This window comes from Mytilus californianus, unplaced genomic scaffold (genome assembly GCF_021869535.1).
Source record: "Mytilus californianus isolate M0D057914Y unplaced genomic scaffold, xbMytCali1.0.p SCAF_2, whole genome shotgun sequence".
Taxonomy (NCBI): Eukaryota; Metazoa; Mollusca; class Bivalvia; order Mytilida; family Mytilidae; genus Mytilus; species Mytilus californianus.
The window spans coordinates 17,516,466-17,532,189 of record NW_026262668.1 but is presented as its reverse complement, the minus strand read 5'-3'; the positions used below and the strand labels follow the sequence as shown (position 1 = coordinate 17,532,189).

At 32.8% G+C, this 15,724-nt stretch overlaps 2 protein-coding genes across 2 annotated transcripts; both read left to right on the top strand.

The window, feature by feature from the left end:
• Positions 1 to 7,337: 7,337 nt before the first annotated feature.
• On the top strand, positions 7,338 to 8,397 carry LOC127728909 (phosphate-regulating neutral endopeptidase PHEX-like). The gene has a single exon (XM_052236489.1). The coding sequence runs from the start codon at positions 7,354 to 7,356 to the stop codon at positions 8,395 to 8,397; it is 1,044 nt and encodes a 347-aa protein (XP_052092449.1). The 5' UTR covers positions 7,338 to 7,353.
• Positions 8,398 to 8,803: 406 nt separating this feature from the next.
• LOC127728908 (neprilysin-3-like) lies at positions 8,804 to 9,650 on the top strand. The gene has a single exon (XM_052236488.1). The coding sequence runs from the start codon at positions 8,823 to 8,825 to the stop codon at positions 9,648 to 9,650; it is 828 nt and encodes a 275-aa protein (XP_052092448.1). The 5' UTR covers positions 8,804 to 8,822.
• The last annotated feature ends 6,074 nt before the right edge of the window (positions 9,651 to 15,724 follow it).

The window sequence follows — 15,724 nt, the reverse complement described above, 5'->3', positions numbered from 1 at the left end:
ATAAAAAGACAAAACTGTCTGATTTGATATCGTACCTGAATATAAGTTCAACTTTAATTGGCTAACCACTGTCCCCGGTTAGGGAAGGGTTGAGCGATCACAAATATGTTAAACCCCGCCACATTCTTTATGTGCCTGACCCAAGTCAGGAGCCCGTAGTTCAGTGGTTGTCGTTGGTTAATGTTTGTCATATTTGTTTTTCGTAAATTGTTTTGTTATGAATTAGGCCGTTAGTTTTCTCAATTGAATTGTCCTATTTTTCATGTCGGGACCTTCTATAGCTGACTATACGGTAAAGGTTTTTCTTATTGTTGAAGGTCGTACGGTTGCCTATAATTGCTTACATCCACTTCATTTGAACTTTGGCGGATAGTTGTCTCATTGGCAATCATACCACATCTCCTTATTTTTATATTTAATATCGCTATACTTGCAATATTGGTTCTAAAATACAAATGTTTTAAAAGTTGAGTTACAAAAGAGTGTGAGTATTCTTGTTTTGAAAGCATAAATTATACATACTTTTGTTTGAATCTTGTTTCTTCTGCACTCAATATTTCTTTTGAAATACAATTTTGTTGGGGTTTACTACATTCAAAATCTCGGGTTAATAATCTGAAAGAATATTTTAAAGGGTTCATCACCTAATATTAAAGTTCTTCTACAACACCATGTTCCATAAACGTTTTGGTAATTTTTTATAAAAAGTTTGCTCATGCATTGTAAATTAAATTGACGTATTGATAACATAAGATGTGCGCTGTAGTAGTAGCTCTTTTTAATTAATAGATTATTTTCAGTTGTAAAAGTCCATCCATTGATTTATGGTCGATATCTGTGAAACTGCATTAATCTTTATTTTTTTGTTTTTATAAAAAAACAAAACTTCTCATGCATTGAAATTCAAATGGAAACATATTCGATGAATTAATTTTGTTTTTTATGAAGAGAAAACATTTCTAATGCATTTAAAATTCAATTGACTAATGGATCGTACAATTTGTGTATTAGAGTAAGATGGTCTTTTGAAATAAACTGATTATTCTTTAATGGGGATATATTCGATATATGAGAGGAAAAGATCATCAAAGATACCTCATTGATCTTGTGATATATAGTGTATGATCATGTATGAACATCATTTTTGTAATATACTGTTTGCCAGTATAAACTTGATTGAAAAATGTTCTCTTGCTTCGAAGATACTACTTTTAATTCGGTATAAAAAAAAAAGCCAATTTATGGCTTTGTTCATATTAATATGGCAATTATATAAAAGATTTTGTATTGCTTAATAATTAAAGCTGTTTATAGATCTATCTATGATTGTTTCAAATTTATAGAAAAAAATGATCAAGTTGGTACCATCAATCTACAATGTAAATATTTTGCAATCTGATCAAAATACTCTATGTATACTCACTGGAACACATGGAGATCAGCATATACTTATAAAAACACATGGAATTAGTACAGACTCGTTAGAACTCATGGATACCGATAAATTACTCACAGAACATATGGAGACATGCCTATCCCAAGTCAGGAGTCTGTAATTCAGTGGTTGTAGTTTGTTGCTGTGTTACATATTTGTTTTTCGTTCATTACTTTTGTACATAAATTAGGCCGTTAATTTTCTCGTTTGAATTGTTTTTCATTTGTCATTTCGGAGCCTTTTATAGCTGACTATACCGTACGGTGACCTATAGTTGTTAATTTCTGTGTCATTTGGTCTCTTGTGAAGAGTTGTCTCATTGGCAATCATACCACAACTTCTTTTTTCTAATTACACTGGTGTTAAACTGATCCTGGTAACTGCAGTTACCACGATCCCAAAATGGCGGAGGTAGAAATAAGTTAAATCGTTTTCTGTTAATTTCTCCGTGTAAACGTGTTGTTTTCAAGATTTACTTAGCCGCCATGTTGATCTGTACGGTTTTGTTGTGTGTGTGTGTTATAAATATCATATATGGCCTCGTTACCGAAATAATAGCCGTTGAAAATTTTAGGAAGATAATCGTAACTCCAAGAAATTTGTTTGATATGATAATCGTAACTGGACTATCAGATAGTCGTAATTTGGACATGATAATAGTAATTTATCAGTAATAATCGTACTTTATCTGTTGATGGGGACAACGACTATATTTAAATATTGCTTAAAAGTTTGATAGTGTTACCAGAATTAGTGAATAAATGGTTATCTTAAACTAATTTACTTTTTGCTTTGTAGATATATATATTCTATATATTTCACAAGTTAAAATGTACAGTAAATATTGATTGGTATATTGTATACTTAAAGAAGAAGAACATGTGTATGTATTCCTTAGTTTAGATGATTTAAAAGTTTTATAAGAAAACAAAAATTCAATCAATCAATAACCATTTTTGCGTGCCCAAAGTACTGGCAACTTGGCTGGTGATACTCTCTGGGACTTACAGTTCACTAACAGAGATATCGATCCGGTAGTAGTTAAAAGATTAACTGTACCAATGTTCCTGTGCTGCAAGAGATGTGTATTTCGACAACTCAGATTATGTCTCTTCAGTGATTCTCGAGGTCAAAACCTAACACAAACGTTGCAGAGCTGATAAAACCATATTGGGCCTAAAGAATACCCGAATCAAGACAAGGAATCGTACCTTTGCACGAAGGATTAAGTCCTTAATTTGAATGATTCCTCAACTTTTATACAAGCAATGAAAAAATATCCGTATTTTAATGCTAGTTCTAATTAGTGGCTACTGTGCAAGTGATGTACTTGGGTACTGATAGTCCACTAACAAAGGTTTCGGCCCCACGGCCCGATGGTAGTTATAACATTACGGTACCAATTGTTCTGCTCCAGATGCGCTTTCGACTCTAAATGCTGAACGTGAAAAATGGATGCCTTTTTTGACAGCGGAAATAAGATTGATTGATTGATTGTTGGTTGTTTAAAGTCCATTGGCAAATATTTCATGCTCGTTCAGGACGAGAACAAATAATCAATAAATATGTCCTGTTAAAGGGGCTGTCCGGGATGAATGTCGGGAAATTCGGACTGCCACTGGAAAATGAGGATAAGTTGGGAAGGGACTATTTTTCTTTGCAAAAGATCACCTTTGGACCCCTCAAAGAGTTATTGTAAGGGTTCTTAACGTGCAGAGTAAAATTATAGAAGAGAGCATACAGAAAGAATAAGAAGAATAAGAAATCTGGGAATAAAAAGAAAGAGGAGAGCGATCACAAGAATGTTAACCCTGCTACATTCTGTATGCGCTTGTCCCAAGTCAGGAGACTGTAATTTAGCGGTTGTCGTTAGCTCTCTCTATGAGTTTTACACATTGCTGAAGGCCGTACAATGACCTGTAGTTGCTTACATCTACGTCTTTTAGTCTCTGGTGAATAGTAGTCACATGGGCAAACATACCACAGCTTCTAATTTTTATTTTGAAAGTTAAACAACTATAAGTTTCTGGTTCATTTCTATGCATACATTTGTAAACAATCTAAATTCAGGTTTATAAAGTGATCAAATCTGTGTTGGAAAGATTGGAAAAGTTGTGTGCATAATAATTTCATACCATATTTTAGTCTTCTATTGAGTATGGTTGTGAACAAAAAAAATTATGTAGCACTATCACGTTCGTTGTTATCATGACACAATCTTTTTCTTTTTCATCAAAATCAGCAACTATTATCATTGAAATATTCTGCAGTTACGATTATCTTTCAAGTGATTTGTCCACAAGTTACTATTAACTTTTTTTGGAGTGACGATTATCTTCCTAAAATTTTCAACGGCTACTATTTCGGTAACGAGGCCATATATGATACTTATAACACACACACACACAACAACACCGTACAGATCAACCTGGCGGCTGAGTAATTCTTGAAAACAACACGTTTACACGGAGAAATTAGCAGAAAACGATTTTACTTATTTCTACCTCCGCCATATTTAGATCGTGGTAACTGCAGTTACCATGATCAGTTTAACACCAGTGAGCTATTGTCCCACGTCATTGTTGACATTCGCCCATCAGACAATGGAAGTCTGTGTCCACACATTTATTTGAACAAAAAGAAGATCAAAGAATATACATTTGTAGTTTCAACTGTCGACTTAAATATACGATTGCAATTATCGGATGAAAACCTATGTCATAATTATAACACAAAACGTTAACATGATCGGACATATCAGAGGTTTCCCGATTTGCTACGTATCAGGTACGGTTGTTACGTAACTCAACCGTAAGTGTTGTTTTGGAGGTATCATTTAATGCATGAGATTATCTTATTCATCATGAAAAAATTAAAGAAATTGAAATTCATACCAGCAAAAACTAGCTTAACTTTTTATTTGATAACGATTTCAACGCTTCTAGATCACTTTTTTTATGATTCTTTATGAGATTATTTAGTTGTGCACAAGTGTATGAATCGAACAGACCTTACTAGACATCAGATGACACGGCCTTAAGATTCTAAATATAGATTTGCGTTTCTGTTTGTTATAGGTGTGGTTTTTGTTTTGTTTATTTATAGAAAAAACAATCTTATATATAAACTGAATTTTCATATGAGTTCTTGCATAAATTTGAAATTAGTTATCATTATCTAAGTAATCTATTTCGATCATTACAGCAGAATTGTTTCTCTGCAGAGGATGAGAGAGCTGAGATTACAAATTGAGGGAGAAAGGGCACTCTTCTCATTTTTTTTTATCAACAACTGAAGATTTTTGTTCTAGAGATGCATTCTAAAAAGTAAACTGAAAAATAATATTGAAAAATAAATATTCACTATTCTGTTGCCGATGAAAAAAAAACCAAACCAATGTCTTGAATCATCAAATTTAAAAAAAACTAGAACAATTCTCATATAGGTATAGTAAATTGTACTGACGCTCATGTTCTTTGAATGTTTTATTAACGTATCTTTTATTTGACCCTTTCTTCGTACTTTTAACTTTGGAAAAATTTCGCATACTTGTGTATGACGATTTTTGCGAAAATGAAGAAAATAATAAGAACTGTATCGATAATAAATTTGAACTACTCAAATACGTGACAATATCAAATTCTATTTAAGAATATAAAGAATTGATACTGATTATTTAATAAAAAAAAAATGTTATTCACCGATATGGCATACATGTATTAAGTTTTATCTGTATATCTAAAATCTTGCTCAATCGGGTTAATATGTTTATTGTTCAAGGATACTTTTATTTTTTTATTTTTAATTGTTCAAGGTGACTTGCACAGTAGGTGTGTGTTTTTTGTAGAAATTATATGTGCGACTGGTTTTGTATTTATGTTAATCATCAATACATTTTTAATGAGGTCAATTTTGTATGTCAAATTAGCTCTTATTCTATCATGTTTTCTAAAACCCTACCCCAAAAATGCCAACCTATTCGTTCTATACTGTTATATCGTTATAACAGGCGAATATCAAATGGAATATGAATGCGCTTTATATTGAGCTTTTTTTGCCTGTGCAATTTCAGGGGAAATAAATCTTTATTATAAACCGTTCGTGCACCGGTTACTTGCATCAGATGTTTGAAAGCATAATCGAGTACACACAATATTTTTGCTATGAATATGTAAAATATCCACGTTAAATTAATACCAAATTGTAGCTTAAAATCCTTCAAATACTTTTGATAATGATTCATAAAACATACATTGACATTAATGACATATATGAATTATTTTCAAAAGTTCAATGACGGCTCCCAGTTCGTACTACGGTTGGTACGGTAGCAAATCGGGAAACCTCTATTAACCGATAGCACTTGTAAATGGGAAAACATTCTATTTACAAGGTTTCACTCTTTCTTATGCATTTTAGGTCTACTAAATAGAAAAGATTTACAACTTATAGAATATGAATTAGTTTATCTGAATAATAACAATTATCGGCAAAAATATACCATTTTCTAATATAGAAGAGGCTTCAATAACGTTGCAGTTTAATTCAAACCAGGTCAAGGGAAAACGTATTTCACTTTTACCAAGGTTTATACAATATATCTGTAGGACTCTAAAGTGCGATGGGGACGCTAAAGTGCGATGGTCACGCTAAAGTGCGATGGTCCGCGAAAGTATAGACGTAAGAAACGTAGTTTGATTATGACGTTAACAGTCGTTTATACAAACTAAAAATGAACACGCCGGAAGATAAATTACTAATATTTGATTAAAAACTGTTAAACCAAATGTCAATGACTTATTAATAATTGATTTAAACCTAACCGTGCTTTGACGTCTGAAGCAAATGTGTTTTTTTTTTTCGGTAGCTGGAAGAAGAACTTGTATCCTGCAGTCGACCATTTTACTATTTAGATACAAAATAGTATTCGCATAAATATCCTGTATCGTGTTTTTATTTGAAGCGAACGGATACAATTAAATCATTGTTTATGTTGCAGTTTACTTTGCGGTCCCCGTTAAAATATTGTCGCTTTAAAAAGTAACATCGGTAAAATAAAGGTACATGTTTGCATGCGTAAATTATAAATTGTCGGCTAAAATATTAGTTTGTACATTATAGGAAAATATAGCATGTATGTGTAGTCGCTACGAAAAAGGAGAAAACCCGGCGAATATTGCCTTTTTCTCTCATTTAGATTAAAGCTTAAACAAAAAAATGTTACATATTCCGACAATAATCGAATTTTGTATTTGTAATTTACAATGATGACTGTAAGGGGAGGTGTTCCCATTAGTGATAGACTGTGTGAATGGCAAGCTACGCCAATTATCACAATATTTAATACGCCCGAATTGTTAAAAATTCACTTACAAGAAATATAGTATTTTGTGACACCTAAATTACCTGTTTAGCAATTATTACGTGGTCGGTCTTCTAAATTTAGAAACAATCACTTCAGCCTACCAGTAGATTATAATGCCTATCACATATGGTATACCTCTGAATACTAGATTTTGCAAAAGGACTATTTTTACATCTTATGTTCTTAAACGTTTTTAAAGCCCTCGAACCTTACCCTATTGGTCCATCGCACTTTAGCTCGATATACCACCGTACTTTAGCAAACAAACAACCATCGCACTTTAGCGTGAGACACCATCGCACTTTAGCGTAGACCATCGCACTTTAGCGTGACCATCGCACTTTAGAGTACCATCGCACTTTAGAGTCTTACATATCTATACCATGACACTTGAATGACTTTGATGGATCGGCGACAATAAAAATCTCTTCATGTTTCAGTGTAACATTGACGGATATTTTATTTCTGTTTACAGTGTCTTGCAAAATTTCAATCCTGGTATCTATGAGTGCTGGATGAGTTTAGTTGCATGTTTCATAATAATATAAGAAACATGTTTGTGTATTCATTTTGTTTACATTTAGCAATTGGATATGTGGGATGTTATGAATTTATACAGAATGTTCACATGAGTGATGAAAACAAGAATCCAGATGTCCGTGACGAAGTACTTGGATCACCTTGCTTGAAAACTCTTGTACAATCCGGTAGCTTGCAACGTTTTGAAAACCAGTTTTCCATTTCTGAAAAGGACAATAAAAATAAATTAATTGAAAATAAACCAAATCCAACTATACGACAAACAGTTACGGAGACTGTTCTCAAATCACTTGATATGAATGTGAATCCTTGTGATAATTTCTTCAAATTTGCTTGTGGTGGTTATATTAAAGAAAAAGATCCGCCAAGCGGAGGTCAGTGGGCATTCAGCAGACCAAGTAATAGAATCAGAGGTGCTGTCAAGGTGGAAATTCAAAGTATCGTTAAACAAAGTGACCAAAGTCCACTGAAAAAAGCAAAACAACTATTCCAGTCATGCATGGATGAGCAAACCATAGAAATCCGAGGAGGAGAGCCTATCCTTAAACATTTGTCTGCCCTTGGTGGATGGCCTGTGCTAGGAACCTGGGATAGTAAGAACTTTGATTATATTGACTTATTAGCGGCAACAAAACCACTTTTGAAAGACTGGCAATTTCATAACCAGATGTCTGGAGTAATTATTGGTATGACGGTGCAAAAGGATTTTGGAGAAAAAGGTCCATATGCTATATATTTAGACCAGCCTCGATTAGGGCAGTTTGATTTTTCTGGATTATCAAATCATGAGGTTTATCGACTTGGAAGACACAACTTGTACAACAAGGCCTATGAAGAATATTTAGTAGATGTCGCAGTTTCCCTCGGGGCACATCCTAACATCGCCAAAAAAGACATGTGTGATGTTGTAGAATTTGAAACTGCATTAGCAAAAATAATGTTATTCGAGGAAGAGAGAAGACTAGTAGATATTCGATATAATAAGATAAGTATTCTTGAAATGTCAATTAGGTATCCAAAAATTGACTGGCTACGGTTTTTAAGGAAAATAACATAGCGAATATCAATGTAACTTATCAGACTAAGGTTGTCTTATGGAATTCTCCCTATTTCGATCAGTTGAGCTCAATTATTACTAAAACACCAATGAGAACTTTGGCTAATTATATTTTATTCCGAGCGATTCAGCCTTTATTGCCAAGTGTTAGTAAAAATCTACAATATGTGAATCTCCGATACATTGCGACTGTCAACGGATTAAGTGAACCAAAGTTACCACAAAGGTCTGACTTTTGTACTGATATAGTTATTGAACAGATGGACTGGGTGACAAGTCGAATATTCATAGAAAATCAAACAGATTCGGATCAAACGCTCGCATATGTTAACGAAATAAGAGGATATGTTCGGTGGATTTTTACAGATATGATAAGTAAATCAAAATGGTTGTCAGATAGAACAAAATCTCAAGTTCTGAAAAAAATGCAATCAATTAAAGACAAATTAGGATTCCCAGAAGAAATTTTACAAGGCAGTTTTCTAGATTTTTACTACCGACATTTTGATATGGGAAATTTTTTTTTTGAAAACATGGTGAAATCTTTAACAGAAAATTACAAAGTTATTCTGTTAAAACTTACAAACCCACCTAAGAATGAATGGCTCCTCCGTCCTGGGACAGTAAATGCATGGCATAATTTGGGTACAACATCCATTGAAATACCATTGGGAATAATGAGTGACCCTTTCTTCGAAAACTATTATATACCCGGAATGAATTTTGGCGGCATTGGATTTTTGATTGGACATGAATACGCTCATGGGTTTGATGTTCAAGGAATGAAATTTAACTGGAAGGGTCTAGTTCGCAGAAATTGGTCCGATAAATCTGCGTTAAGGTTTGGAGACAAAGTTGACTGTTATGTACGTCAATACTCGCAATATCATATACCAGAAGCAGATTTATATATTACAAACGGAAATAAAACATTAAATGAAAATTTGTGTGACAATTTAGGTGTAAGAGCAGCATTTTATGCATATAAAAAGTTTAAGTATGATAGAAACATAGGTGAGAGAGTGCCAGGACTACCGTTTACAGACGACCAACTGTTTTTTATAAATATGGCAAGAATATGGTGTTCAAACTCATCACCTTTATTTATCAGAAAAGTGCCTTTACTAGATAATCACACTCTCCCTAGGTTAAGAGTGATTGGTCCACTCCAAAACAGCCCAGAATTCGCATCAACATTTCAGTGTCCAAGAGGTTCGTTTATGAATCCAATAAACAAATGTGGGTTTTGGTAGACAGTTTCTATCAGCAATAACATTAAGAAGCGAGATAATTATTTAAATATGATTGTAATTAATCAGTTACAAATAAAATCATACACTAATAGCTTGATTTGTTTTCAAAATGTGTTGCATCAAATCACTCCTAAGGAAAAGACCACGTTCAACACTCAAACCGACTGCAGTAGTAGCCCATAGTCTAAACATTAAGCAAAAACATGTTTACCAATTTTAGCTTCAGCTATATACATGACATTATATAATAAAACACCCGAAAAATGCACTGTAAAATGTTTAATATAATAATTTAACATAGCTACATTTATAAAATAAACTTCCTATTCAGATAAATAACTCAAGTGATCAACTGATGATCCAGATGATCTTCGTCAAAGTAATTTTTAAAGAACAAAGGAGTTAGATACCATCGAGTTTATAGATATATTAACTAGACCGACTCACTTTTATAGCTTACTATACGGTATGGGCTTTGCTCATTGTTGAAAGCTGTGCGTTGACTTATAGTGGCTTACATTTACATCATTTGGTAATGTTAGATAGCTGTCTCTTTTGCAATTTAACCACATCTTCTTATTTTTATGTTTTTTTTTGCTTTTGTTTACTTGTTTTAAAAAGAATTCAACCAGGTACTATGTAATTTAAGATCTAAACTAAATCCTTTTACATTCATCGTATACTACATAGGGTTATGTGCCGTCGAACAAATAAATTTCTAAAGACAATCGAAGCTCATCGATCCCAATATCAAGTACATTACGACAATTGGTAATTCCCTAAACTTTGAAATATCGAAAGGCAAAAACGTTTTGAGACATACATAAGTTTCTAAATGGTAAAATTTCCTTTCTTGGTAGAAACAAGTTTGCATCATATGTGTTTGTTGAAAACATATTGCAGTTGATGCGCTTCATATGAGGTTGTGTTCACTCCAGTTACTTCAAGACAGAAACAGATCAATATCACAGAAACTTCTACATTTGTGAGCTGTCGCCATCAGAAGTTGTTCGGTCGTCTTGAAGTGAAATAATAAAAAAAGGGACAAAATAGTATTTGATGGCACTTTGCTTTACATCGTTTATCCGATATTGATCCTAAACGAAGTCGAATAATTTATATAAAGTTTGCAGCTTAAGGAGCAGAATATAAATCTTTCCAAAGTACCTGATATAATTCCGGTTTTGCATTTTACTCGCCTTGTTATTATAAAAATAAAGGAAATAACGAGTTTTATTCACGATTTACCTGAGTAAGAAAAGAACAGACACATTTGGCATATATAAGAAAATATATCATAAAATTTATATTGCTTTTTTCATCTGAATTATATCATTGAAATATGGCAGATAAGTGATTTTATCGACTTCGCTTTTTTTATGATTTGTCTCCAAAAACTGCTTTGCTTTTTTTAAAATCAGTAATTGTGTTCCTACAATTAGCTAAGATTTCGTTAATTTATTACGATATAATGTTACTAATGAAAATCAATGGAGTGAATAGATTGCGTTGAATCTTTATTTCTATGTTTTATCCCCTTGTTTTTTCTATCAAAATGGCAAAGAGTTTTTCAAACACTTTTGTTATATAATATTTTGATCTACATTTTATGCAAAGCTATATGATCATGTTCACTCTAAAAAGCTTGTGAAACAATTTCCTGCAGGCCATGCACTCTATAGACTAGCAATAAACGACTACATTAAACTTGTTTTATGACTAATGAGAGCATTAAATGTCCAACATAAATGTTTTGAACATTAAAAAATCTACATATATTTCTTTTGAAGTTAATAAAACTGGGGAAATCTTCATGGTTAAGAAAAGGAGAAAGAAGAGATTACTTATCTGAATGTACATGTTTATTTCATTCTCTTTCTATTTCAATTAAGTAAATTCAACTACATCAATCTGAATAGGTTTTCTGGACATTTAATACCTTTTCCGAAAATTGATAAACATTCAGGAAATCAATCCGCCATATTTCAAGACTCTTGTACAGTTAGGAAGTGGTATCCAATTTAAAAAAACAATTTTAAAAATTAGACAATTCGAAAAAAGGCAACATGGATACAAGACAACAGCTCACGGAGGTGATTTACATACAAATTTTGGTACAGAGGTCCGGCTGTGGTTTAAGAACTCATACATTGAGTTTTTCGAAAATTTTACCCATACATATATTTCATAAGAAAATCATAACCTCTTTGTTTATTTCCAAACTATCAGACATACAGACTGTGACATCTTATTTTGACACATGGGATCATTCATATCATGATGCATTCAGAATATTTAATAAATGTACTTTTTGATTAAAAGCGGGATAGATAAATATTGTAGATATTGATTTTTGTTTTTAATTTCTTGCGTTTGATGACATTTTTTATTGGAGATTTTGTAATCTTTATAAGAGATGCATATGTACAGGATATGACTGAACCAGCAGAAGCATTGTTAACTGTAATTGAGAGTACGCCCCTTAATATATAAATTGTTAGATGTTTTCAAAGACGCGAAACGCAACTTCTTGTTGAAATATTAAAAATGATATCTAAATGATACGTTTAACTTTTACCTTTTTCTTCTTCTGACTATACTCTTCAATAAATCCTTTTCGTTAAATAAAAGATTTATTTTTTCTACAAACATATTAATCTCATTTGAAAAACATGGAATTCAGTGAGCACCAGTTTGCAATGCCACTTTTTTTTATTTTGTTTTTATAAATATCATGTTTTTGTAAAAGTTTACTGTATGATATACATTACTTTCTGTCAAAAGTTACTTCTTATCACTTAGCGACACAGTTTAGAGAATAGTAAATACGGTGTTTGCGTAAAATACTTGCGGAACCTTTCATTTCCGGTGTTCTCTAAAAAAAAATCAATTTAAATTACTGCGACAGAAGTTTACCGATGTTCATATCTCGAAAATCGATTGAAATGAGACAAATGAAGGTGAAAATCAAAACTGACGGAATCGCACGAACTCCATATTCTGATACTCAAGATCCAACATTTCAATGGGTTTTTACATCTCTGTTTAAGTATCTTAAAGTGAACTTAAAGAACTTTGCAAGATGTGTTTTACAGTGATCAATATTAAGTAACTTATTTCGTGCTGTTCATATATATTTTGATAAGAGATTTTTTATTTTCCATGAGAGATACATATGTTCAGGATTTGATTCTAAATTATTAAAAAGATAGAATGTATAAACTATGATAAAACAGAGTATTTCAGTAAAAGGATGATTAGTAATGACTATAACAAATTAGATACCGACCATTCTTATACAAACACAATATATTTGTAAATGAAAGTTAACATATACTTAGCATGGTAACATAGTTTCTCGTCTTTCCCTTCAACTGTACCACTCTGCTCAATCGTTCCGTAACTCCAGTATAACAACTTTGAGACGTGGGCAGAACTTCGCTGCGACGTCTCAAAGTGAAAGGATAAGGAAACGTTATCAAGCTCACTTTTGTTAAGCGTTAATCTGTCTTAAGAAAATAGACCAGAAATACCATGATAAACAGATGATAGGGTTTTGATTTTGTCAGTTTTTCGGACTTCCCCTTTTTGAATTTGCGTTGGAGATCAATATTTTTGTTATATTTTTTTTCTGTGTATAGATATCGTAAAATATCAGCCAATCGACAAAATGTGAAGCTATTTTGTTCGGTCTCTTCGATCACTCGCAAAACGGTTTTACTCTGTGGCTCGCGGTTAATATTTTATTCAACCCCGAAATATATGCCTACTATTATAAAAGAGTTGGGCAATCATGAACAAAACTGATACATTAATTTGATTGCATGTAATTTCACTCCGGAATGCCGCTTTTCTCGTTCAAATTTTCTTTGAAAAAACCATGACCAGTTTCGAAAAAAAACCCTGACGTTTTAACTGCATTTCACGAAAACTAGAGGCTACAGGGAGCATTGATAGATCTCCTGACGATCAACATACTTTGCCACCAGGTATGCCACCAAATCTGCACAAAATGAGGAACTTTATCCCGATCATCATTCCTTTTTTAAGAGAGACGGATGATACCAAAGGGATAGCCATATTCATTAGTCGAAAACAAACTGACAATGCCATGAACAAAAAACGAAAAACGACAAAAAGACAGTCTGCAAAACACAACATAGAAAATTAAGGGAGTAACCATTTGATTCTCTGAGGGGGAGAAGGGTAATTATGTGTACCCTAAGTCCATCTTTTTTTAACCCAGAACAGAAAACATTTTTTTAAAGACCAATCACAAACACTACTATGTTTTTCAGCATATATTAAACACATGTTTTTTTACACTTTTATATTTTTGATGTTGTTTTGAAATATTATTTTAACTTGAATTTTATACAGGTTTACTTTGTTTGATACTTGTACATGTACATGACGAGCCAAGGCAGTTTATATCTTGTTTCTTGCCTGGCTAGTTAAAAGGGCAGGAACGCGTTGGCCAACATTTGTCTGTCGTCCCTGTACTCCTCAGAATATCAAATGGTTGCTCCCTAAAGACTGAGCAACACGAACCCCTCCAAAACCGGGGAGATCCCAGGTGTTCCGGAATCTGCTCCACATGTGACACCTGTCGTGTTGTTCATGTAAGTACAAACCAGGTGATTCGCCTCATTAGGTAGTTCACATTCGAGGAAAAGAAGACGGGATTGTGGTTACGACAATTGAAACATATCGGTCGTCATTTGTGAAATTGATATTCCATAACAGTGATGGCGTCCGTAAATTTTTCGAAGTGATGACATCAACTTTACCACTTTAATTTCTTGGTTTAATAGGTTCCTTTGTCAGCAGCAACCATCTACCAAGGAAATTATAATAAATCCAAGCTCTGGAATATCGTATCAACTGGTAGACATATACTCCATATGCAGGCGCTGCTGGAATGTTGCTACACAGAAATTGAAAGTGCACAATATGGGAAGCTATAATGATCTATTTTGTCGTAAAGTTTTGTTCTCAACCGACCTTCATTGTCAATTTCTAGATGTAAGTCAAGACATGAGGCAGACTTAACTTTATCTGTTGTATTTATTATTTGATTGAATAGATGCGTTCAACATAGTCACCAAAGTTTCGATTATTCAGTGAGAGGAGATCATATTTATAGCGAAACGGGAAGTTAAAGGATAATGCTAGCTTCTTTTTATTCTTCCTTGAAAGCTGCTGTTTCAAGTAGGCCTCATATGAGTAAGGAACAAGTCGGCAAGAAGAGGAGAACAGTTTGTTTTCATGTTGATGCCGACTTTTTTGTTAAAAAATGCGTACACCTAAATTCAGATATGATGTCAATCAAGAATTCAATCATGTTGATGATGTCAGTTTAAGAGAATTTTTTGTTTGCATCAGAGTGGTTTTTGTTTGTTTTTATAGTGATTAAGATCGTAACACAATATTGACTGCTGTACCCCATTTTTTGTTGTTTTTACCAATTATTTTCTGTTTGTTTTGATCACACATTGTTGTCAATATAATTGAATTCTATGCGACTTTCATACAAGTGAGAGGTTTTGTTAGATATAAAACCAGGTTTAATCCACCATTTTTTTACATAAGGAAATGCCTGTACCAAGTCAGGAATATGACAGTTGTTTTTCTTTCGTTTGGTGTGTTTGAGTTTTTGTTTTTGCCATTTGACAAAAGACTTTCCGTCTTGAATTTTCCTTGGAGTTCGGAATTATTGTAATTTCGCTTTTATTTTAAAAAGCATGATTTATTCATCCCTAAAACAAAATATATGTATCTACGTTGGCCCTTTATAATTTGTCTTTTAGTTTAGAATGTGGAACACTTGTGTAAATGGTAGAAGACTTAAATATTTTGATACTATCGCATTAGGAAAGAGACTTAGATTGTATGTACTCAAACAGATCTTTGGAAATTTTTAGTATCCACATCTGTTTCACATCTCACCTAAAATATGTAGTTTCATAATAACTGAATAATGAAGCTCTCTTTTGATTGCTGATAAAATTTGTGTTACAAATTTAAAGATAGGTTCTGTAGAGTACTTGAAAGACCCAGCAACAAAAGTAAGG